Source organism: Bombyx mandarina, chromosome 09 (assembly GCF_030267445.1).
Source record: "Bombyx mandarina strain Sakado chromosome 09, ASM3026744v2".
Classification (NCBI taxonomy): Eukaryota; Metazoa; Arthropoda; class Insecta; order Lepidoptera; family Bombycidae; genus Bombyx; species Bombyx mandarina.
Genome location: NC_143216.1, coordinates 6,176,672 through 6,199,001, shown reverse-complemented (window position 1 = coordinate 6,199,001; position 22,330 = coordinate 6,176,672). Strand labels below are relative to the sequence as shown.

The 22,330-nt window shown below is 35.9% G+C and overlaps 3 protein-coding genes across 3 annotated transcripts; 1 reads left to right on the top strand and 2 right to left on the bottom strand.

Moving 5' to 3' along the window:
- Window positions 1–557: 557 nt before the first annotated feature.
- Bub1 (Bub1 kinase) lies at window positions 558–9,162 on the bottom strand. The gene is made up of 14 exons (XM_028180561.2): window positions 8,683–9,162; window positions 8,305–8,509; window positions 7,860–8,056; window positions 7,492–7,747; window positions 6,996–7,170; window positions 6,780–6,919; window positions 5,893–6,445; window positions 5,274–5,461; window positions 4,710–5,011; window positions 2,637–4,590; window positions 2,306–2,553; window positions 2,137–2,233; window positions 1,878–2,047; window positions 558–1,153 (listed from the first exon to the last, which is right to left on the bottom strand). The coding sequence occupies exons 1-14, from the start codon at window positions 8,808–8,810 to the stop codon at window positions 979–981; spliced, it is 4,788 nt and encodes a 1,595-aa protein (XP_028036362.2). The 5' UTR covers window positions 8,811–9,162; the 3' UTR covers window positions 558–978.
- Window positions 9,163–12,136: 2,974 nt separating this feature from the next.
- Srp19 (signal recognition particle 19) lies at window positions 12,137–14,007 on the top strand. Its single transcript, XM_028171477.2, has 4 exons — window positions 12,137–12,412; window positions 12,553–12,730; window positions 13,269–13,408; window positions 13,878–14,007. Exons 1-4 carry the CDS (start codon window positions 12,357–12,359, stop codon window positions 13,948–13,950), a joined length of 447 nt encoding a protein of 148 aa, XP_028027278.2. The 5' UTR covers window positions 12,137–12,356; the 3' UTR covers window positions 13,951–14,007.
- Window positions 13,974–17,767, bottom strand: LOC114240795 (uncharacterized). Its single transcript, XM_028171476.2, has 3 exons — window positions 17,264–17,767; window positions 15,689–15,766; window positions 13,974–15,266 (listed from the first exon to the last, which is right to left on the bottom strand). Exons 1-3 carry the CDS (start codon window positions 17,388–17,390, stop codon window positions 14,020–14,022), a joined length of 1,452 nt encoding a protein of 483 aa, XP_028027277.2. The 5' UTR covers window positions 17,391–17,767; the 3' UTR covers window positions 13,974–14,019.
- Window positions 17,768–22,330: the final 4,563 nt, after the last annotated feature.

The following is a 22,330-nucleotide window of genomic DNA, read 5'->3' as shown; positions in this document are numbered from 1 at the left end:
CGTCGTCGAGGTGGCGCCGCGTGTCTGGTTGTAGTGTTGACCGCGGGAAACCCCCTAGTCGACCGGGTTCTGAACCCGGAGGAAGATCGGACGTCAGGTGTAAGAGTGCAGGGGAGTCGTTTGTGCGGTAGGGCCCTAAAAGTCCTTGGGCCCGCGGTCTGCTCCCAACAACTTGCAGATCGTCAAGTCCCACATATCCCGCGCGCTCCCTAGGCGCAGGAACTTCGTAGGAGGTTCGGATCCGGCCCAAAAAAAAAGTCTGCCGGTCTGGATAAACGCGGCGCAGTGGCGGAGAGACTGTATGGGCAGAATTTCAGGGGTGCATCCAGGATGACTCCCAGATATTTGACCTTTCTGGTCCATGGTATTGATTGGTTAGAGAGGGTGAACGGGGGTGATCGTAAAACGATGTAAAGCTTGCTTTAATTATCATACTTTTAGATTGGGTCGTAAGCTTTAAATAATTCATATAATATTAATAATATGTAATATAATTATTTATAATAATTTTAATTTAATTATTTGGAGTTTGAAAATAGGTAAAAAATGAGAACACATTTTATCAACCATGTAGCTTTTATTTCCTTTACAACTCGAACAAGAAATGTGAAATGTGCAAGTTTTATAGGTTGTACAAAAATAAACGAAACCTAACTAATATTTCAACATTTTATTAGTTACGCTAACAAGTTAATCTAAGCATGTTTTATTTTAACAGAAAAAAACCTATAAGTTCACAATATCACATTTCGCTAAACAACAAGGCTTGTAGGTATAGTTAAGTGCCCGAAAAGACAGTCATTATATTAATATAATACTCATTGCTTTTATTAGACAACCAGGTCAACCTGATGAAAGACTTCAGGAACACATAAACTTAGATATAATTTGTATCTTAATTCATCTTCAGGACATGTTACTCTTACAAACGCCATATAATTTCTAAATGCAATAAATACAGTATGAGCCCTACCTTAATTACCTAGATTTAAGCACATTTGCAAAATTACGAAGTTGGGAGCCAAGATTATCAACTTCATGTAATACGCTATCGACTTCATTTTTGAGATCCATTAAATCAGGTAAGTTTTTACAGTCAGGAACATTTAGAAGGGTTGTAAAAATTTTGTCCCACAAACTAACCTTCATGTACCTAGAAGAAAATAAACAATATAGTTAGGAAACAGGTAGTCCAATGATTTATAAGCAGTCGATTTTGGTTAGTGCGAATTAATAATACGGTTTGTAATAATTAACATATCAATCTACATCTGACTAAGTTACTTCAACATATGAATTTAGATGAACAATTTGTGATAAATTTTAAGTCTGCATTGTTTATAAGTTCGTATAATAACTGTGGTTGGGTGTTTTTTTGCCTTGAAAGACCGAGGAGGATATCTGATGATGAGTGGTCACCAATACCGCAGAAACAACTGAGTAGTTGCTCAGTTGATTCCGCGTGTTGGATCGCCTACGACTTGTCAGTGGTCAGGAAAAACGATGTGGAGGCCAAAACAAAACAACACAGTACATGGAAATAGCTACTTAATATAAAATTTAAAATAAAATCCTACCAATTTCTGCAATGACGCAATCGATAATATCTCTTTGAAAAGAGAATCGTTATAACTATACATTTGAGACATCAAATTTATTTCTCAAAGTTCGTAGCTTATCACTGGCAGCTGCACATCTACTTCATATTGTGATTATTCAAGCACCTTGGGTCTACTTTCCAAATAGAATTAAAAAAAATATGGCCAAATACATTTTTTTTTTGTGGTGGTGGTGGTACCTACCTGTGCAGAGGTAACAAGAGGTCGGTCCTACTACCAGTAAAAACAATATTATCATTTCACATATAAATTTCTTACCTAGGTAGTTTTTTATCTATGTTCCATTGTCCGAGACGATTCGCTACCTTCATGTAGCTCCCCATCAAAATTACATGTATTGTTCCAGCTAAGCAATACAGATCTGTTTGGTATGTCCATGGTTTGCCTTCTCTCATTTCCGTACAGGTAAAGCCTTCGGTTGCAATTAACTATAATAGAAAGATTTTTGATTTTGATGGTGTCTTAATAGCTTTAGTGTCAATTTTCATGTTTAAATATATAATAAAAAAATATTTACCTCTTTAAATGTAGTACCTTCCGGAAATAGTGACATATCTATTGCACAACCTAAATCTATTAGTTGTAATGAAGGAGTTCTCCATTCCTGAGCAGGTCTGGAATTTTTAAGATAAAAAAAATCGTGAGAATTTTCTTTTTTATGACTAATTTCAGAGCAAGTTACTTACATTTTCATCAACAAGAAGTTGTCAGGTTTTATATCCGCATGAATTATCTGGGCTTTGTGTAAATAATGAACGATTGATAGCATTTCAGATGTTAATAATATAACAATTAATTCATTTATGCACTTTGTTGTGGCAGCTTTAATTTTATTGGCAACATCTAATAAAGACCCGTATTTTGAATATTCTGATACAAATAAGCTTGCGTTTTCACCAATAAATGCAGTTGTGATATCCATGTATCCTGGAAGCTGTTGCAAAAGAACCTCAATTATCATTTCAAGTCTACTAAATGAAAGACTATACACTTAAATTTATAACATTTGTTTCATACCATAAATGGATCTTTTATTCTAGACTTGATCTCCTGACAAATGTAGAATTCCCAAGGTCTGCTGGGTTTTTGATATTTTACAGCAGCAGATCTATTAGCATGTAGATCATGACAGAGGAATACAGCTCCATAATTTCCTTTTCCTAATTGTTTCTCAATAGAGAATTTGTTACCTCCAATACTGATTGTGGTGGCAACTTGAAGTTTTGGAACAGATCTCACTTCTACATATCCATCTGCATGTGTTTTGTTCGGGAACTTGACATACTCTAATAAGGAGTCTAAGAGTTTTCTATTAAAAGGATCAATTAATTTTGGAAAATCAACATCTGCAGGTCTGGGTAAATCACTTGTTTCAACCATTGATATAGAATGGGTAGATTTAAATGACGCACATTCCATTGAATTTTCACTATCTACATCCATACCATAGCCATCAGATTGTCTAGAATAAACCATTGAGATCCTGCTTTCTTTACCCATGGAATCTCTGCTGTCTTCAGATTGGAAATCAGTTCTATTTTCAAAATCTAATTGTCTTTTTGATATATCTTTTTGTTTTTCAATTGTATGAGTCACTTTAGCAGATTGAATAGGTGTTGCAGTTTGTGCAGTCATTCCATCCTTGCTGTCAGAATCAGACATACCGGATGAAGGTGGGATTTGTGCTTGCTCAGGACTTGAAACATACAAGTTCTTATGCATTTTTTGAGAAATACTAGGGCTATTGGTAAATTTAGGAGTATTAGCATTGTCCTTAGGTTCATTTCTATTTGAAATAAAGTTTAGGAACTGATTAGAGAATCCCATGTTAGGTGAGTTTTGTCCAACTTTTGCATTAGGTTGAGTAGGTTGGTCTTGTCTAACATCTCTCAAAGTATTTGTTGGGCTTTTGTTTTGCGATATGCTAGGTTTTATTTTCGGTTGCGATTTATTGTCAACATTTGAATCTGCCCCAGTTTCATGATGTTTGACTAGAGCTTCTTGAGATGCGTGAGTTCTATACATACTAGAATTTTGATAACTATTTTGTGATGTTTGAGGACTTTGATATACTTGGAAGGGCTGGTTATTGGTTCCATAAACAGTGGATTGATTTTCAACTATCTGTTTGGGTGACTGTCTATACGAATTTTGCACTGCATTATAACTTTGATTAGCAGGGTGTGAACCATACACATTTGTATTATTGTACTGATTGTGCATAGGATAATTAACATGCTGCTGCTGTTGTTGGTTGTAACCTTGATTTACCGCCATTTGATTAGGTCTTTGATAATATTGAGTATTTTGATACTGCGTTTGATGTGGAGGGCTTTGGAAGACGCCTGACTGTTGAGGTTGTTGATTTGCATAAACATGTTGCCTGTCTGTTTGATTAGGATAGTGATAATCTTGACGGCTGCCATAACCATGTTGTGGACTCATCATTGCATGACCAGGACTGTGATATCCTACTTGGTTTGAATATGTAGGGCTTTGGAAAGCAGGTGGTATGTTGTTACTCATAGCATGTGGACTTTGCATACCAGGATGTTGGGGACTATTATAAGGATTAGGACTTGGGCTTGCGAAACCTTGTTGTTGTTGATTGTTCCCGTAACCTTGTTGGTAGCCATAATTTTGTTGATAATGGCTATGCATAGGCCGTTGCGTTTGTGGAGAATAACCATTATAATTTGAAGGCGTTGGTTTCTGATACTGATGATCGTGAGACAAATAAGGCACTGATGCGGACGGCGTTTGAACAGTAGGTTTCGTTTCCATTAATTCTCGTTTTGGATGAGCTCTAGCAAATTGTCCATTTACATGCCTAGGTTGCGTTGATATAGAGCTTCTTTTTGATGTCATAGGCTGTTGGGGATCATTATTATTATATATAGAGTCGTAGTTTGTTGTATAGCCAGTAAAATTAGTTCGCGTTGACTGGCCCGAAGAACTCGACCCAGACTTACTAAAATCAAAGTAAATTACAAATTTATACACATTTCATCTGTCGAAGGCATTGTTCATAATTACTCTTAATACTATGCAAATTTCACTAAATTTTACAATTTATTTATTTCAGAATACCTGTTGTATTCTCTTGTTGCTTCCATAATGACAGATAACCCAATTCCTTGGTGGTCTACAGTAGCATGTTGATCTGTAAGTAGCTGTCTGGAATTATCTTCCCTTTTATGTAGTCCCTGTTCTCCATGTTCTATAACACTCTCATCTATACTGAACTTTGGAACACCACTGAATTTATTTGAATGATCAATTCCACTGATAGGTTTCTTAAACTGAGACATGTTTGGAGTGCTTGCATCATTGATGTGGAAATTGAAAACTTGTGTGCATGAAGGTTCTTCATAGTATGCTGTCTTGTTTACCTATTAAAAACAATTGTAAACGTATAAATTTTCGAATAGCGACAAATTTCGCAATTACCATATTTATAAACTAACTGACGATAGTGCAAAGTAGATGTCTAAATGTAGTACTTAATTATATGTATACACGTATGCCTCCATTTTTCATATTTTCAACTACTAATTAAACATGATTATAGAAATGATTAATGATGTACCAATCTTTTTTAATAATGTAATATCTGCTTTATACTATATTATACTTTAAAACCCAAAAACTTACATTCTGTTGAGGAACCGCCACAGGCATGGTAAATTTATTTTCGTTTTCTTTATCCTGAGGTGAATCTTCTGAATTACGTAAGTCAGAATTTTTCTTACTATTTATAGCCATCGTCACAGACCTATCCTCATGGATATCAAAATTAGGCACTTCAAATTGTTGCACTACAGGCTGAACTATCGTTGGTTCTGCAAGGAGTAATGATATATACCAATATTAATAATAGCAATGAACAACACTGAACTCACGTAACAACACTTTTCTGTGTGCAGTAAAATATAGGCAGCTTGCATTGGGGAGTCACGGCTCAGTGATGAGAACACGAAATTGAATGGTTTTGGGGATACATGTGAAAAAGCAGGTTGTTCTCTGTGCCAATAAGGCAGTGAGTTAGATAGTAGGTGCTAACCACGAAATAAAGCCTATTAATTTGACTTTGCGGAAGTGTCTGATCATCAACAGGAAAAAGCTGAAATTAGACCATCAAGCCTCCATGCATGCATGCATGATGCTATACACAAGGCTAAACCAAAAGCTAAACAGTGCTGAAGACGACAAGGATTAAAAACCCTGCAAATTGACTTGACTCCATTTTGAAACATGAAATAAAATTACTTACCATTGTCATTAAATAAATTCCTAAGTTCCCACCTTGCTTCTTTAGTGTTTACAGTAACAGAATCTCCAAGTATATTACCCATAAGACTTCTGTTGAATTCCTCCATTAAATTATTTTTCCCATAGTTTCCACCTTCATTTTCTGCACTATAGTTATTAGGTGCATACTGGTGCATCAGATTTTCTTTATCTACATTTGAAGGCCTCATACTCTCTTCAGTTTTCTTACTAGAAAGATCACTTAATTCTTTGGAATCCAAATTTACTAACACTTTTGGTTCACCAGGAGAGTGCATGTTTGTTACTTTGGTAATATTTTGTAATGTAGGTATAGTTAAAGGCATCAATTGTCCTAAGTGGTCTTGTTCGGGATCTAAAGCACAATTGGCTAAGGTTTCTAGTGCACTACATTGGGCTAAAGTTTGGTTAATATTGTTATATGTTTGTTCTAGCTTTGCAGTATCCATTTTTTCCTCAGCCATAGGCTTAAATATCAAGTTGTATTTTCTTGCTCTTATTTCTTCTAAACTATATTCTGTATTATCTACATATACCTGTGAATAAAAATAGTATTTTAATAATGTCAAATCTCATTACATTCATTACAGATCAGATGCAGATGAAATTTTTAAGTAAACTACTAGGACATGTCTAAAGAAAAACTGTATTGTTGACACATATAACATGTAGCTGATAGTGTTTTCCACCCTTTTTTCTTCTGTTGTCTAGCATACACGTGGTAGATTAAGCTTGATTTTTTATTTCGTTATTGAATGTTGATGTCAATATACGATACATTAAAAGCTTTTTACTACCGGGCTATACGTTACATAAATATGCCATGAATACAGAAACTGTGAATATAGAAATAAAAATAAAAACTATTACCTGTATTTTATTATAACAAGATATTTTAGTTGCATCAGGTGGATCAGGTACACTAAGAGGCACATTTAATGTCAAATCATCTGTACAGTATGTCATGTGGTTCGGAGGCAGTCTCAAAACATGGCTTTCATCTTCATATGCTGCAATATGTTAAATGAGTGAAGTATATAATTTAAAAAACATTTTTGACATACAGACTACTGAATTGAAACTTACGAGTAAAAGGTAAAGGCTGGTGTGGTACAACATTAGCATGTACCATCTTAGTTTTAGAATTGGTCCAAATACCAATTTCCTTTTCATTTTCCACATTACTACACGCCTGCACCAAAGAAGCAGTTTCATTTTCTTCTGGCACAGGTAATGATGCTCGAGATGTAGAGGGCCCATCCTAATATAACGCAATTATTCAATTAAGCTCTAAAGGATAACTTTTTTGTAAGGCTGAGAAGAATATACAATATCAACAGCCATAGTTATGATTGAATAACAATTTTTACTGTGAAATAGTTTGTTCTTTATGATAGTCTTTCGTTAATAAGTTAGAAAAGCAAAGATATGTTAATTGATAATTAGAAATTGTAATTGATATATAGGCACCATTACAAAACATTTATGATAAAGTATTTAAGATGGAAATTTAAATTGTAATGCATACATTTTAATTCTTCTTCAAGTGATAGATTTATCAGTTATCTAGAATAATAATTACCTCATATACATTAACCATAACATTAGAATTAGGCATTCTATTGTCAAAGTTTCCAGCATGTTGCCTAATTACACCAGGTACTATACTCTTGACTGTGTCACCGACTCTTTGTATTGGTGCACTGGCTATATTACGTCTCTTAAAAGACTTTAGTGAAGTGAGAGCCATTCTTGTTTCTGCTAGAGCTGATGCAGCCTTTCTTTTTGTTGGAGAATCATCATGTAGCATTCGTTGGGCAAAGAACAGTTGAAAATTCCTGTAAAGGTATCAAGGTTTTCATTTAATTATTAAAATTGCAAATTCTTTAAACTATTGTTGATTTGTGAGAAAAAAGATCGTAGTAATTTATCATTTTTAATTATACTCACATATGTGCTTGTTCCAACTCATCCAAAGGCTGTGCTTTAGCTTGAAGGCCCAGCATGTACACTTGATTGGCCTTCTTATAGTCGCTTGACTCTTCACAGTAACAAGCCCAGGCTCTATAAAATTCTGCACATTCAACACCTATTCCTGTGCTGTACAGCCTTTGGTATATTTCCAAGGGATTTGATAAACAGTCCACCTAAATCATTCACCACATGTTAAAGTAATTAAATAATGATTTAGCTAACTTCTTTAATACACATTTAAGTCAAACAGGTTATTAAAACTGGAATAGAGTTTATGCTCTGATAAATGATTTTTTTTTATCTACAAACATTTTAAAGATAAAAAAAATTTACAGAGATGTAACTCTTACAAAAACAGTAAATGGTAATTTCAAGTATTGTGAAAATAAATTTAGAATTTATAACATTAAGCTTTACTTACATATTTAATCCACAACTTAACAAATCTTCTATCTTGATAATATTTCTTATCATTTTCAAATAATTGAAGGCAATCTTTAATTAATTTATCAATGTGTCCTTCATGTCCATGCTTTGGGAAAGACTGTTCAACCCACTGAATATAATTAAACCATGGTTCCAGAGGATCTGGTCCTTGATAGTTTCTAATAGCAGTTTCATGTTCCCTACAAATAAGATACACTATAAACAGATTTAAGTTGAACCTACAATCTTCACATTGGTAAATTCTTCAATTCATGCATCGAATATTTTATTTTAAATTATGATGTGTGTATGTAATTAGATCGTACAGAAATTCTGATTCAAAATTATTAAAAAAATAAACAAAATTCTTTACTCTTTTTGTATTTGCAGCTGTTTTTGAGCATCAGCGTCCGATTGAGCCTGCAACGCTGTACTCAATTGAACAAGGTTTCTACCACCTCTCAGGGGCTGAATATTCTCCTTGCTAAAATCGATGTCCATTTTACAATTATTTTAACGCTGAAATATTACAGCATAAGGAAATACACTGCCTACTACACCACAAAATACAGATTTAATTGTGCTGAATTTCTGCCACTACTTTAAATGTTAAGCTCCGGATTTACACTTTTATTTTACACAAGCTCAGTTCTTATCAATCATAATAGTTAATAGGATAGAACAACAACGTTTTTGGTGATCTTATGCTTTGAAATTGTGAAAAAAATTAGCGACGACCAACTGAAGCACCAAAAACTAGCCCGTTTTGACATTACTCTATAGAAGTTGTTGTCGGTGACTAGTTTTGAATTTTATAAATGCGTGTGTCCGTTACAAAATGAGACAAAAAAGTAAGCCTCTCAAACAGCCCTGCATTATATATCTGATTATAGCAAATGCACTATGACAACTTTCTCTAAGCAAAAGCATAAAAACATTTACATAATATCTGCAAAATTGTTTCTAATTTAATTAAAATCTGTCATCACTCTGTACCTATTTAAAAAGCGCTCATTATATTCATTGATATATTTTTCATTAGCCTTCAGAAGTCCACTACTAGACCAAGGACTGTCTCAAGGCTCCCCAAACTTTTTTCGATTTACCTGTTTCAATCGTATTATATTGCTTACCTTATTTAGCTAATAGAATATGGTAATCTATAAAGTTCATAAATCCTTGAAAACAAAAAGGCTCAAAATCATATTTCAAGAAGTAAAAATTAAGATATGAATCTTGAAAGTATTACCAGCTGTTGATGTTTTTCAAGATATTCAACTCGAAGCGTCGCCTGTGGGAAAGTTAAACAAATGAATTATTTTCGAAAACATACTCAGGTGGTGGAAGCCATGAAATAACAAAGTATACTTTTATGTTTTTATGCTGTATCAATGTAATACGATTAAAACTGAGTAGTAGTAGATAGTGGGGTTCTATCTCGATGGGATTGTTTTCCGTTCATGTTATAGATGCTAAGGTAATAAAATAATCGTATAAAGGACCTTTAGAACATTTCGATCGTAGGCGGTCAAGGAAAAAGTAGCCTAGTATCAGTGCCGGACGTGTTGCACCCGTGATGGCTTATGAGGTTTTAAGTTTCGTGTATTTATTCCGGGACAGTCTTGATATATGAGTTAGTATAGCAAATATGAATAGTAGAACAGCTACCCAATCTTCAAGCTGACACACATTACTCCTTTACCGCAGGAATAGGCCGGATCGTGGTGCGTGGTGCGTGGACCTGTGCGGGCTCTCAAGAGGCTCTGGCACTAGTAGTAGCGTAAATTATATTTTGTTGTTTAAAAAGATTTTTACTACGCTTAAATAAAATTCTCCTCAACAGGTAAAATTATCCAATCTATTATTTCGAGGTGTGTAGGAACAGGCTCCAATTTAGATACCGAATTATTTATCTAATTGGATTCCTAATTGTTTAAAATTAATAAAGTAAAACTTTCTAAGCATTCTTGTATGCTTTTTGTGATCCTAGGATCTTATTTATGAAAATTACCCGGAACCTCCCACCGTAACCGACAGTAAAATAGAAAGTACATTAGGTTACAAGCGTCACAAAAATGATGGTTTATTTATTTATTACTAAATTTTATTTTTGAATAAAAATAAATAACCTACTTGTACGAGTCCTATAAAATTAAAAATATGGACAATAAACAAAATATTCATTCATTCAGTCTGAAATTGGTATATCGCTGAAACTATCAAAATCACTTTCCAAAATTTGACATTAATTTGAACTATGTTTACGTTATTATCACAAAGATTCTTAGTTTGTGAATTTAGTTAATTACTTAATTTCAGGTTAAATTATATTGGCAGCGGCTTGGCTCTGCCCCTGGCACTGCTGAAGTCCATGGGCGACGGTAGCCACTCACCATCAGGTGGGCCGTATGCTCGTCTGCCTACAAGGGCAAAAAATATATATATATATATATAAACGACACTGCTTAGATTAGAAGTAATAACATGTGACCATTTAAATTACAAGTTACTTTGTTTGGGTAAAAAACACGTAAACAAACAAGTAAATGTAAATAAAATATTAGATACACGAGAAATCAACTAAATTAATATTCCTAATTTGAAAGGTAGCGGAAGGTATTCTGGATGGTGTGTGGCAAAATATATTTCTTAGTTTTTGCACAAATCTCAAAATGACATAGCATGAATTTTATTCCGGTGGTGGTGGAGTAAAGATGAAATAACAGTATCATCTCGAACATTTCCTCTGAGCATTTTCCATGGAACATGCGGTACAAAATATACAGAAGTAATCCAAGTCCCTCTGTAGACCCAGCGGGTCATTGAAATAAGGATTATCGATAATCCGGAAGACTGTATGGGGTCAAATGGAAGTAGTTGCTGACTACCACCATTTACAAATGATTCCGATACTGAACAGCTTTCGATAAAATTCAATAATGACGTACTACATACCGTCACTAGATAATAAGGTCTATTTTTATTTCTTGATAGTTTAAGTGGTATTGCAGCATTCAGCATTCAGCATGCAGCATTCAGCACATGTGTGTACTGAAAGTGTTTGAACACTTAAAATTTTGAATCTCTGTTCCTGCTTAAAACATTATTAACGCTTATGTAAATTTCCTATTTTCAATTATGTAGTGGGCTATTGTGATCAATAATAATTTATTTTCCAAATGTTGCCATCAGGCCATAATTATGAGAAATGCAACTAACAATATGATTAATGAATGAATGATGAATTAACAATATTCACATATGAGAAATGCAATTAACAATAACACACGTTGAAAAAAAAAGTCCTGGATAACTGTCAACCAGTGTCATTTCATGGAGCTGTTGTTTTCTATACGAGTGGATAGCTAGCTTGTTTTACACCATGTTACTATTGTTACAGGCTTCTTTGGATATTTCCGCCAATTTGGAGCAATAATGCACATTACCTATTGCTGCAATAGAGCCTCTAATTTGTGCTAACGGTGTAAAAGTTCCATCATTACGACTCGTTTTTACCAAATAGTAACTAAGCTAATATTTAAAACAAATGGGGACTTATTGATGAAAAAGCGAGGTGTCACGTTGGGTGCATTGATTTGTTTTTTTATTTCAAAGTTTTTCGAGATAAAATTTCTATTAATTGTGGTATATTTTACTGATACTATTAACCATGATTCTATTAAGTGTGGTATATTTTACTGATTTACTTTATTTTATCTCATCAAATTCAATATAATTTAAAATTATGTTAGCATTTATTTAGCTCTATATGCTATTTCTCTTTACCTGTAAGGGATGAAATAAATAAAAAAACACAAACAGCTGACAGCAGATGACAGGTGGACAGGATGACAACGATGACGCGTTAAATGCTTAGGTTTTATTTGTAAAATCTACAACCCAACAAAATAATTGTATAAAATTCAAACGTGATTTTTAAATGTTAATTTAAGCTGATTGCTTAGCAAAATCTCATTAAAAGCACACGCAGAATACGTTCTTATAACAGAGCTTGGATTTATAAAATTCCAAACAAAGTGACTAGACATGGCTAGTATGATAACATCTTGGAATCCCGAAAAGAAGCACAGTGATGTGGAAAGGTTTGGAAATTATATACTGTGATTTTTTTAGTAACATTACCATTGGTTACCACCTGTCAGTGTTCTATTAAAAATGAAAATAAAAATAATGGTATCGAATCGAAAATAATCTTGATTTTACTGTTTTTTTTTGGTAATAGATGGATATGCATTTACCCTGCATATTTGAACAGCAAAAAGACTCTCGCAGAAGGACGCAGACTTCCTAAATCTGTTTGTGTCGAAAACCCTACACATCAAGAAATTAGAGATGTTCTTCTTGCCACTGGGTTACGAGTAGGGGTTGAAAACAAATTGTATTCAAGAGAATGCAGCAAGGTAAAATAGTTAAATTACATCATTCCTAAGTTTACAGGCCAAGATTCAATTGTTTTCTTTTCTCAAAAAACGTTTTATTTATTAATTGTTTTTCTCTTGTATAGGTGAATGAGCTTATATCTCACATAGTGTAAAGTTGTTACCTGAACCTATACATAATACAATGTGAATGCTGCTGCTCACCTTGATACATGAAGTTAAAGTCTCAAATATATGATTCCTGCTCCAACCTCCAATCCTGAATGCAGGATAGTGGCACTGAACTACTACAATAAGCCTACCACCAGTACAGGGTTGGCTATCGTAGTTTGTAGATGTAATACTTACAAAATGATCTTGTGAATCAATCAGGCACCTTTTGGAATCCCCAGGAAGAAATAAAGTGGTGTTATTCTAGGCAGACTACAAACCTAAAATTACTTGTAAACAGATCTGAATCTAACCCCACATTAGTGTGAACATATGTAGTAGTAGACTGAAGTGAGTACTCAACTTAAAATCAAATGCTATTTTCTGAAAAAATATTTTATGTTTTCAGGAAATGTTGTACAGAGGCAGAATACGCGTTCAAATTAAGAATGATGATGGTGCCCCTGTAAATCCTGAATTTCCTACTAGAGAATCTGTAATGAAATATATTGGTGAATCCATTCCAAAGCTAAAGACAAGACAGAATCGGTAATCTTTATATCTACAACTAATATAACCAACAGTTTATTTTTAATTATAGAATGAATTTTTTGACCTTTTTAGATTTGAAGAATTAACTCTATTTTATAATAACTTTTATCATACAAATAATAATGTTATATAAATATACTTTATGATCATAATTTTGTAGTTACAGACATTATAAAAAGCAATTGAGCCAAATGTTTAAGTGTAAAAGTGGGTACTAGAATTCACACCTAGACATGTGATGTCTATGAGCCTAACCAAACACCACATTGGACCAGAGCCTTTGACACAACTCGAGCAGTAAACAAAACCTTCAAATCTATCTAAGTAACACTTGACAAGTGTCCCACTTACATATAACACTGTAGTATTTTTATTTATGAATATGCTATTTATATCCTTCAATAACAAAAAGCTTCTAAATTGTGGAACACAATAGATCTGATTGAAGGGCTTATCTTTGTTCTAGGCCTGTGGAACAACAACCTCAACCAACAAATCAGGCAATCAGTAAGGCAAAAGGGAAAAAAGGAAGGCGATGAAGTGTCATAAAGCAGTCATGTTATCTAAAATATAATACATTTATTGCAATTTTAAAATTTTTTGTTTTCTTAAGAGTGCATGTGAATAGATTTATTAGATACTTTGTTCTCACCATTTTTGTTTCGAGTTACACTATAGCCATCTATAATCATAACCACTGGTGATTTTTTATCAGAATTATTTGTTTGGACTGTATTTTGTCTGCCAGTGGAACTTTTAACAAACATCATTGCTTCATTTCTTGGACGAACTTTTTTATTTTGTGTGGTATTTGTGCCATTTCCGACAAGGATTCCTTGATGACTGGTGCTATTGTGTTGCTTGATTTTTTCATCATCTTCTTTGGAGTGTATGTCGTTTGTGATCTTGACGATTTTTTTCTCGGGTATTGGTCCTCGTAATCTTCGAAAATGTTTTGGTACAGATTTTGTGCTCTCTGTTTTGTTTCCTCCAGTTTCCAATTTATTTTCTTCTTTATATTTCCCACTACCTCTTCTGATTTTGTTGGCTTGCTTCTGATAATCCTCCAAATTGGTCCAATCTCCAGAGACTTCACTTCCTCTAACATCTTGGCTTCCCCATCTTCGATTGAGTCTGTTGCTACTCGAACTGTTTCGTGAAGTACTGTCGGGAATTTCGTCATCATCTTCTGTAATGGACCCATCTTCTCGGAATTTGGAATCATATTCATTATCTCCATTATTCCAGGTGAAATGTCCTTCAGCGCTCCTGTCACGTGTGGGGCTGCTTCTCTCACTGTTTCTAATACTGTTTCGCTGATAGCCATGGGAATTTCTTGGAAGTAGTAAGGGTAAGTTCTGATCGTATCTGATACTGCTGATGTCACTAGTGGTAGGATAATCGGCTGTCGTGGAGGTAGTCTCGGCAATCTCGATCCCAGTCGGGACTGTAGTGGAAGCTGTAAAATCCTTGATAGAAGTTGGCGCTTGAATCGTTTCGGATTCGTTCTCAAAACTTGATTTATGACACGCGTATCCGATTCCGCTGTCATTTTCGAAGAATAACGTTCGATATTTATTCCTTCTATGTTTTCGTGACTTATATTCTTCGGAGCTACTTTGGTCTGTGCCAAGGAGATTATCAAACAACATACCGATAGTCTTAAGAAGCGGTATGTATTTTTGGTCGAGGATTGCGTTTTCGTCATATTTGCTTTTTGATATTTGGTTCCTCCGTTTATTTCGCAGTTTCGGTGAACGTTTTAGTTTTCTTGGTTTTAGAGGACTTCTTATTCCAAAGGTTTTACGATACTTAAAAGGAGATAGTCTTTTTTCATGAACCAGTGAAAATAAACCTGTAAGTAATGCAAATCTCTAAATATATCAACATCAATTTATTTTAAAAACCCTAGTTAAATGATACGCTAATCATTTTTGTGTTAGATGAACTTACAAGTTCATAGTTCACTGGTAAAACCGTTGGCCGTTATCAGAGCCCTTAGTTATTGCAAACTGATTTACAAGCCAATCTTGAGACATGAGGTTGGCAGTCTTTACAATGTAATTTGACGAACGTTTCGCGGCCAAATTGGGATGGTGTTCCGTGGTGGCCTTACAATACCCATATCGCCACATTACCTGATACCAACTTTCTGATCGTGAGAAAACGCTATCTCATTCTTTAAATTAAAACACATCAATTTTAGTGGAAAAAATATAAATAAGTAGGTATTTAACATGAATTTGTGAGTTTATAGGTTTGCACGTCGATACTTACCAGGCTTTTTTAGTTTGTTCCTCTTTAAAGAAGGTAAGGTAAGTAGTTTGTTTAAAGAAAACCGCTCCGATGTTTTCCCTGAAAATTAACGAATGTTTTTAAATCATTAAGTACTTTAAGTAGTTATTAGCCCAAACCTCGGAAATAAAAGAATAATAATAAGATTGCACGATGCAAAACTAAACTAAAAGTGTCAAGAGTCATACCTAGTCAGGTCATAAATTCTGTCACATGTTTAATGTAAAATAATTGAAACAAGTTTATTCATTATGTAACCATTCATATACCAAAATGAACTTAACAAAACATAGATTCTTACGACACTAAAGTTTATTCAAAATGACCTCCGTGATTTTGAATACAGGCCTTCAATCTGCGCGGCCAGTCGTCTATCGCAGCACGAACGAGGTCCATGTCAATATCGGCGGCTGCCTTAATCAAGGATGTCTTGAGTGACTCCAAATTGGGATGAGGCTTTGAGCACGCCTTTTCCTCCAAGTGTTGCCATATCTTGTAATCTAACGGATTCAAATCTGGACTGGAGGAGGGCCAGTCTTCGTGCCGGATGAAGTCGATTTCACGCGCCGCCAGCCAGTCTTGTGTGCTCTTCGCTCTATGAGCTGGCGCCGAATCTTGTTGGAATACCCAGTGCCTGTTATTGAACATGGTATGAGAAACAGGTTTCACAAGGTTCGTCAGGACTGTATTTTGATACACAGCTGCATTCGTTTTTACACCTTTCACACAAAAATGTACCTCTGTTAAGTCCCAATAAGAAACTCCCAACCATACCATGAGCGAGGATGGAAAATGACCTCGTTGGACACGCGGAATACGGTTGCTCGCTTCTTCACTACTGTGTACGTACACTTTATCATTTTGTTTTTTGTAGCTCTCTTCTACGGTAAAAATTTTTTCATCCGAAAAAAGAATTTCCCGATATTTTTTTCCCGCGTACCGCTTCAACAAAGCGCGGCATCTCTTCAGTCTCAGGTCCATTAGACGAGCATTCAAACGATGTCCTGTTTTTCTTCGATATGCCCGAAGCCTTAAGTCTTCATTTAACACCCTTTTCACCGTGGTTCTGCTTAACCCCATCTGAAGGGCCAACAGTTTCTGCTTACGTTTGGGATTTCTTTGAATTCGCGCCTTCACAGCTTTTATCACTGCTGGAGTCCTAACAGACCGAGGGAGACCACTTCTTGACCTGGCATTTACACTAGAGTCTTCATTGTATCGTTTGATGGTACGATAAACGAATCTTTTGGTTATATTCAAATTTTTCAGTATGTTAAAAATTTGAATTGGCGCGTAGCCGCAACGATGCAACGCAATAACTGTAACACGGTCTTCTTTAAGCGTCCACTCCATATTTAAAAATGAGTAAAATTCTAAAAGTATACTATTTTTATTTTCATGAACAATTCGAAATTCGAATTCAATAAACTTTTTTGTGGCTAGCATTCTAAAAGAAAAGTTTTTACTGTGTGACAATACTTATGACCTGACTAGGTATTTTGTTGGTGGATGAAGTAAGTGGATGGTTCGCAATGGTGGACTGTTTTTTTTATTTACCTGATAGTTGTGGTGTATTTGTTGCTTCGGAATGGCGATTTGCAGATTCGGCTGCAATTGCTTCGTTTAATGAAAATGTTTTAGCTTCTAAATCTGTTGACAAAACAGTCGAGTGAGAATTAGACATTACTTTTAATAAAATATGTTAATTGTCACCAATACACTAGTATATTTATTTTTTAGTTATATATTATTAACAAGTCTAAATATTTCTTATTACATTTAAGTCTTACATACATATTATCACAATAAAACTAATTACGACACAGTACAACCAAACACGGATTTCCATCTTCTAACATTTTTACAGAGACACGTTTTAGTCTCATTACAATCATGAATCATTTAGCATTAAACTTAACATGCAATACGAATATTGCTGAATAAGTTTAGTTATTTTGATAAAGTTCACGTAACATTCGAAGTAACACGTAATAAGTGATCCGATTTCATAAACAAAAATCTTGCAGAATTGCTTAAATACTTAGTCTGGCCATAAATACTGTTACATCTATACTAATATTATAAAGAGGAAAGATTTGTTTGTTTGTTTGTTTCGAATAGGCTCCGAAACTACTGGACCGATTTGAAAAATTCTTTTTCCATTAGAAGCCGACATTGTCCCTGATGAACATAGGCTACTTTTTTTTAATTTAATTTTATTTTATTTTTTTGGTTTCATGTGTGTTTTAATGTTTCCGAAGCGAAACGAGGGCGGGTCGCTAGTTAAAAATAAAAAAAATTCTACTGCAAATAACATTTAGTACTTTTACAGTGTGTTAGTTTAATACATAAATATAAAACAATTTAAAGTATAAAAAGCTTATTTTAAGTGGTCTCCGTTAGCTGCAATACAGTCCTTTAAACGTTGAGGCCAGTTTTCAATAGAAGCACGCACTCTCTCCGTGGGAAAAATTTTCACTGCCAATCGTACGGATTGCTTTAGGGACTCCAAATTATCATGGCGTTTAGAGCAAGCCGTACTCTCTAACACTGATGATAAATCATAATCCAGCGGATTAAGAACGGGACTAGACGACGGCAAGTCTTCAGCTCTGATGAAGTCCGAAACGTTCGTTTCCAACCAAGACTGCGTAGACCGAGCTTTATGACCTGGCGCCGAGTCTTGCTGGAAGGACCATTCTTGATTACCTTCTTGAAGGACCATCACTGAAGTCGGATAGTGCCCACGTTGCACTCTGTCGACTAATTGGGAAGCTTCCTTAGAGCTTTGAGCATAAATACGGTCATTTTATTTGTTAAAATGTTGCTCAATTGTAAAAAAAATCTCATCCGTAAACAAAAATTTTCTATGACCTCCCTTTGCGTGTCTTGCTGGAAGGACCATTCTTGATTACCTTCTTGAAGGACCATCACTGAAGTCGCATAGTGCCCACGTTGCACTCTGTCGACTAATTGGGAAGCTTCCTTAGAGCTTTGAGCATAAATACGGTCATTTTGTTTGTTAAAATGTTGCTCAATTGTAAAAAAAATCTCATCCGTAAACAAAAATTTTCTATGACCTCCCTTTGCGTACCGCTTCAGTAGTTGTTTCGATTTTACCACCCTATTCTCTTTTAAATTATCAGTTAAGAAATGACCAGTACGTCTCTTATAGGCTGCAAGTCCTAAGTCATCTTTTAAAATACGCGACATGGTTCTAGGTGCTATCTTCATCTCCCGAGATAAAATCTTTTGCTTTCGGACAGGATTTCTTCGAATTCTTTCCCTTACTGCTTTGACCACCTTTTTCGTACGAACACTACGTGGACGGCCAGATCTTTTTCTGTCACAAGCAGAGGAGGTCTCATTACACCTATTAATAGCCCGGTATACAAACATTTTACTAATACCAAGCGTATGGAGAGTTTTAAAAATTGCATTTGGCTCCATACCTACTTTGTGTAATGCAATCACAGTGATTCGGTTCTCTTTATCACGCCACTCCATTTTAATATCGCAAAATATTGTACAATGTGTTGGCGCCAAAATGAGAAAACTCAATGTGCAATCATATAAAAATGACAGATTCCTAATTCAAATATAATATTTTGTTTATTTTTAATTGTAACAGTATTTATGGCCAGACTAAGTGAATATGTTTAATCTAATATCATAAATAAATTATGTTTATATTTAATGATATCCTCATAAAGTCGTATTGTGATCAAATTAAGAAAGCTTAAGTAGTTAAAAAAAGACATAAAATCATCGACATACTAACTAAAATAGATCAACTAAGATGACGTTGGATAGGAAATTATAATTCGCGGAAACTATCAACCTTGAAGTGAAATAATTAGAATTTGATATTTTAAGGACGACAAGAAATGTTGGCGAAGATTGGTCTTTTGATATTTTATTGATATTTTAGTTGGCTAAAAGGTGGGAAGTCGAACTTTCTCGGTAAAAGCCCGCTTTGGACAGGATACAATGAAATGTGCTAGGGAAGGACTGGGGTCCTTGCCGTGGGGGTGGCGAAACTGCTGCAACGGCCGCAACGCACCATCGCGGTCAGGGTCATCCGTGGTTATCGCACCATCTCTTTCGAGGCGGCGTGTGTACTGGCTGGGACGTCGCCTTGGGTTCTGGAAGCGGAGACGCTCGCCGCTGACTATCAGTGGCGGGCTGACTCGTGTCCGGGGCGTGGGGCGTCTCAGCCCCAGTGTGGTCAGAGCGCGGAGGGCCCAATCTCGGGGGTTCGTGCTGGAGTCATGGTCCAGACGGCTGGCTGATCCTTCGGCTGGTCGTAGGACCGTCGAGGCGATGTCCCCAGTCCTTGTGGATTAGGTGAATCGTGACAGAGGACGCCTCACTTTCCGGCTCACGAGGTGCTCACTGGGCATGGTTGCTTTGGTGAGTTCCTGCACCAGATCGGAGCCGAGCCGACGGCAGAGGGCCACAATTGTGGTTGCGACTTGGACACGGCGGAGCACACGCTCGTTGCTTGCCCCGTATGGGAGGGGTGGCGCCGTGTCCTCGTCCTCGTCGCAAAAATAGGAAATGACTTGTCGTTGCCGAGTGTTGTGGCATCGATGCTCGGCGACGACGAGTCGTGGAAGGCGATGCTCGACTTCTGCGAGTGCACCATCTCGCAGAAGGATGTGGCGGGGTGCTTCAGAGACGCACAAGCCCGGCGCCATCGAGTGAGGGCCAGGGAGGCGAATCTCGCCCAAGCCCTGGCCCTTTAAGTGTTTCGGGTCCCCCTCACATGTCGGTCCGGGGACCGGCGAGGGGGGGCTAAGAACACGACGTGCAAGCTGCTCTGCACGCGTTTTACGCAAGAGCATCCGGGTGATGGAAGGCCGGCTATCCTAGACCCACGCTGGTTCTGACCCAGCGGGGTATTCCGTATGATAGCTCACTCTAACTGGCGCCATCTAGGCGGGCTTCGGATAGCCTGCCGACCGAGAGGGCTGTTGGTCGTGGCGCCGACGACCGCCAGTCCGGCATCCCGAGGGGGAGGGTATGTGCTTCGCACTAAACACTTCACTTTCTCCCTTTGCCTTTTCATGAGTTCTGTCTCATGCGAGGTTTGGTTGTTGAGCGACAGGAGGCTTTAGTCGGTTTGACTCCGACATGCTCCGCCCGCCGTCCCCAGTGGAGGGCGGAAGTCCGGCGATTCTTCCTGAACAAAAAAAAAGGGAAGGACTGGGAAATAGGAGGTTTTCTTATAACTTGTTATTGAAGTTACTTTTGGAATTGAAGCATTTCAAACAAATCTTTCGTAATGACATTAAAAAAAAAAATACACAAATAATAGCTTAGAAACATTTGCTCGCTAACATTATACGGAGTGCAAGAAAAAATAATATGAAGGAAACGCTTAGTAAAACCCGATATCAAATAAAAATACCATAGAGCGGTTCAATTGGTGATTTCTAAGTCTCAATTGCTTTGGAATATCCTCCAGGAAGAATAATCTTGTTGAATCGGTCTGAATACCGGAACTGATGTTTTCTTTGCACCAAATCTAGGCGGAACTGTGTTACTTTGGGCTTAGATGTCCCATTATCAATTGTATTGCATAATTAACTGACTACTGCTTACAATATCTTTTCAGGAGGTGTTCCAGTATGCTAAAATTTCAATAACACTTACATTTTAAGTATTTAAATAATGCCGAAATAACTGATTTAACAATTTTTAACAATGTAATTTACTTTGAAGAGGGTTCCAGGTTTAGGCAATAAATTATGGTATAAAAACGTAAATAACGGCATTTTTATACCAAATATTTCGATAAATAATAAAATAAGAACAGTAAAACAAAAGAGCTGCAGGGTCGGAGTACCGTTAAATTATTACGATCATCCAATATCGAGGGATGAAATCTTTAATCGTATAAATGCCAGTTTATATGTGGAACTAAAGTGGGCAACGCGACCAAAACAAAATACTTAGATAAGCCAACCGCCTTATGGGCAACTAAATCATATTTATGTCATAAAACTAAAACCAATCGTGCTTATACTGAAAGGTCGTATTGTGCTCACGAAAGCATGATTTTTATTGTCCGTTTCATTTAATTGCTCTTTTATCAAATATATTGTAAACTATCATTAAAAAGTAACTTTCAGTAATATCGATGGCATGATAACTATGACGCCCGGTTTCTATTGAGTGAAAATGAGATGGAATATAAAGTTTCATTTCTAATAACCTATTGCACCTATGCAAATCTTGAAGAATAATGTCATTGGTCATCCTTGACAACGAATTATTCGAAATAATGACACGAAAATAATACATAATCGCGAAATTAAATCGTAAAGTATTTTTAATAATGTGTTACTGTAAAAGAAAATGACAAGACCTTTTTGGTTACTAGGAACAAGTTTTATTCAATAAATTGAGTGTTTTTATCTCTCTTTTATACGCAAATACGAGGGTTTTTTCAGGCTAGGCGGTTGGTTGCTTGTTCTATTTACGACTATCTATAGAGTGGAGTTAGTATCGCTGTCGTCATGGTTCGTATATTCGAATTTATACTTTCCACAATACCCAAAGGTACGAGATTAGAGATTTTAGTGGTTTTTGTTTGTATTCGGGATGTTTTTTGTGTAA

What these genes read in the sequence shown, in the direction of transcription:
- Srp19 (XM_028171477.2), top strand. Translation starts at nt 12,357, where the DNA reads ATGGCTAGTATGATAACATCTTGGAATCCCGAAAAGAAGCACAGTGAT. An exon ending in AAGCACAGTGATGTGGAAAG is followed by an intron (nt 12,413 to 12,552) that starts GTTTGGAAATTA and finishes TTTTGGTAATAG; the next exon opens with ATGGATATGCATTTACCCTG. An exon ending in ATTCAAGAGAATGCAGCAAG is followed by an intron (nt 12,731 to 13,268) that starts GTAAAATAGTTA and finishes TTATGTTTTCAG; the next exon opens with GAAATGTTGTACAGAGGCAG.
- Bub1 (XM_028180561.2), bottom strand. Translation starts at nt 8,810, where the DNA reads ATGGACATCGATTTTAGCAAGGAGAATATTCAGCCCCTGAGAGGTGGT. An exon ending in CCAGCCTTTACCTTTTACTC is followed by an intron (nt 6,920 to 6,995) that starts GTAAGTTTCAAT and finishes AACATATTGCAG; the next exon opens with CATATGAAGATGAAAGCCAT. An exon ending in AACTTCTTGTTGATGAAAAT is followed by an intron (nt 2,234 to 2,305) that starts GTAAGTAACTTG and finishes TAAAAATTCCAG; the next exon opens with ACCTGCTCAGGAATGGAGAA.
- LOC114240795 (XM_028171476.2), bottom strand. Translation starts at nt 17,390, where the DNA reads ATGTCTAATTCTCACTCGACTGTTTTGTCAACAGATTTAGAAGCTAAA. An exon ending in AAATACACCACAACTATCAG is followed by an intron (nt 15,767 to 17,263) that starts GTAAATAAAAAA and finishes GTTAATTTTCAG; the next exon opens with GGAAAACATCGGAGCGGTTT. An exon ending in GAACAAACTAAAAAAGCCTG is followed by an intron (nt 15,267 to 15,688) that starts GTAAGTATCGAC and finishes CATTACTTACAG; the next exon opens with GTTTATTTTCACTGGTTCAT.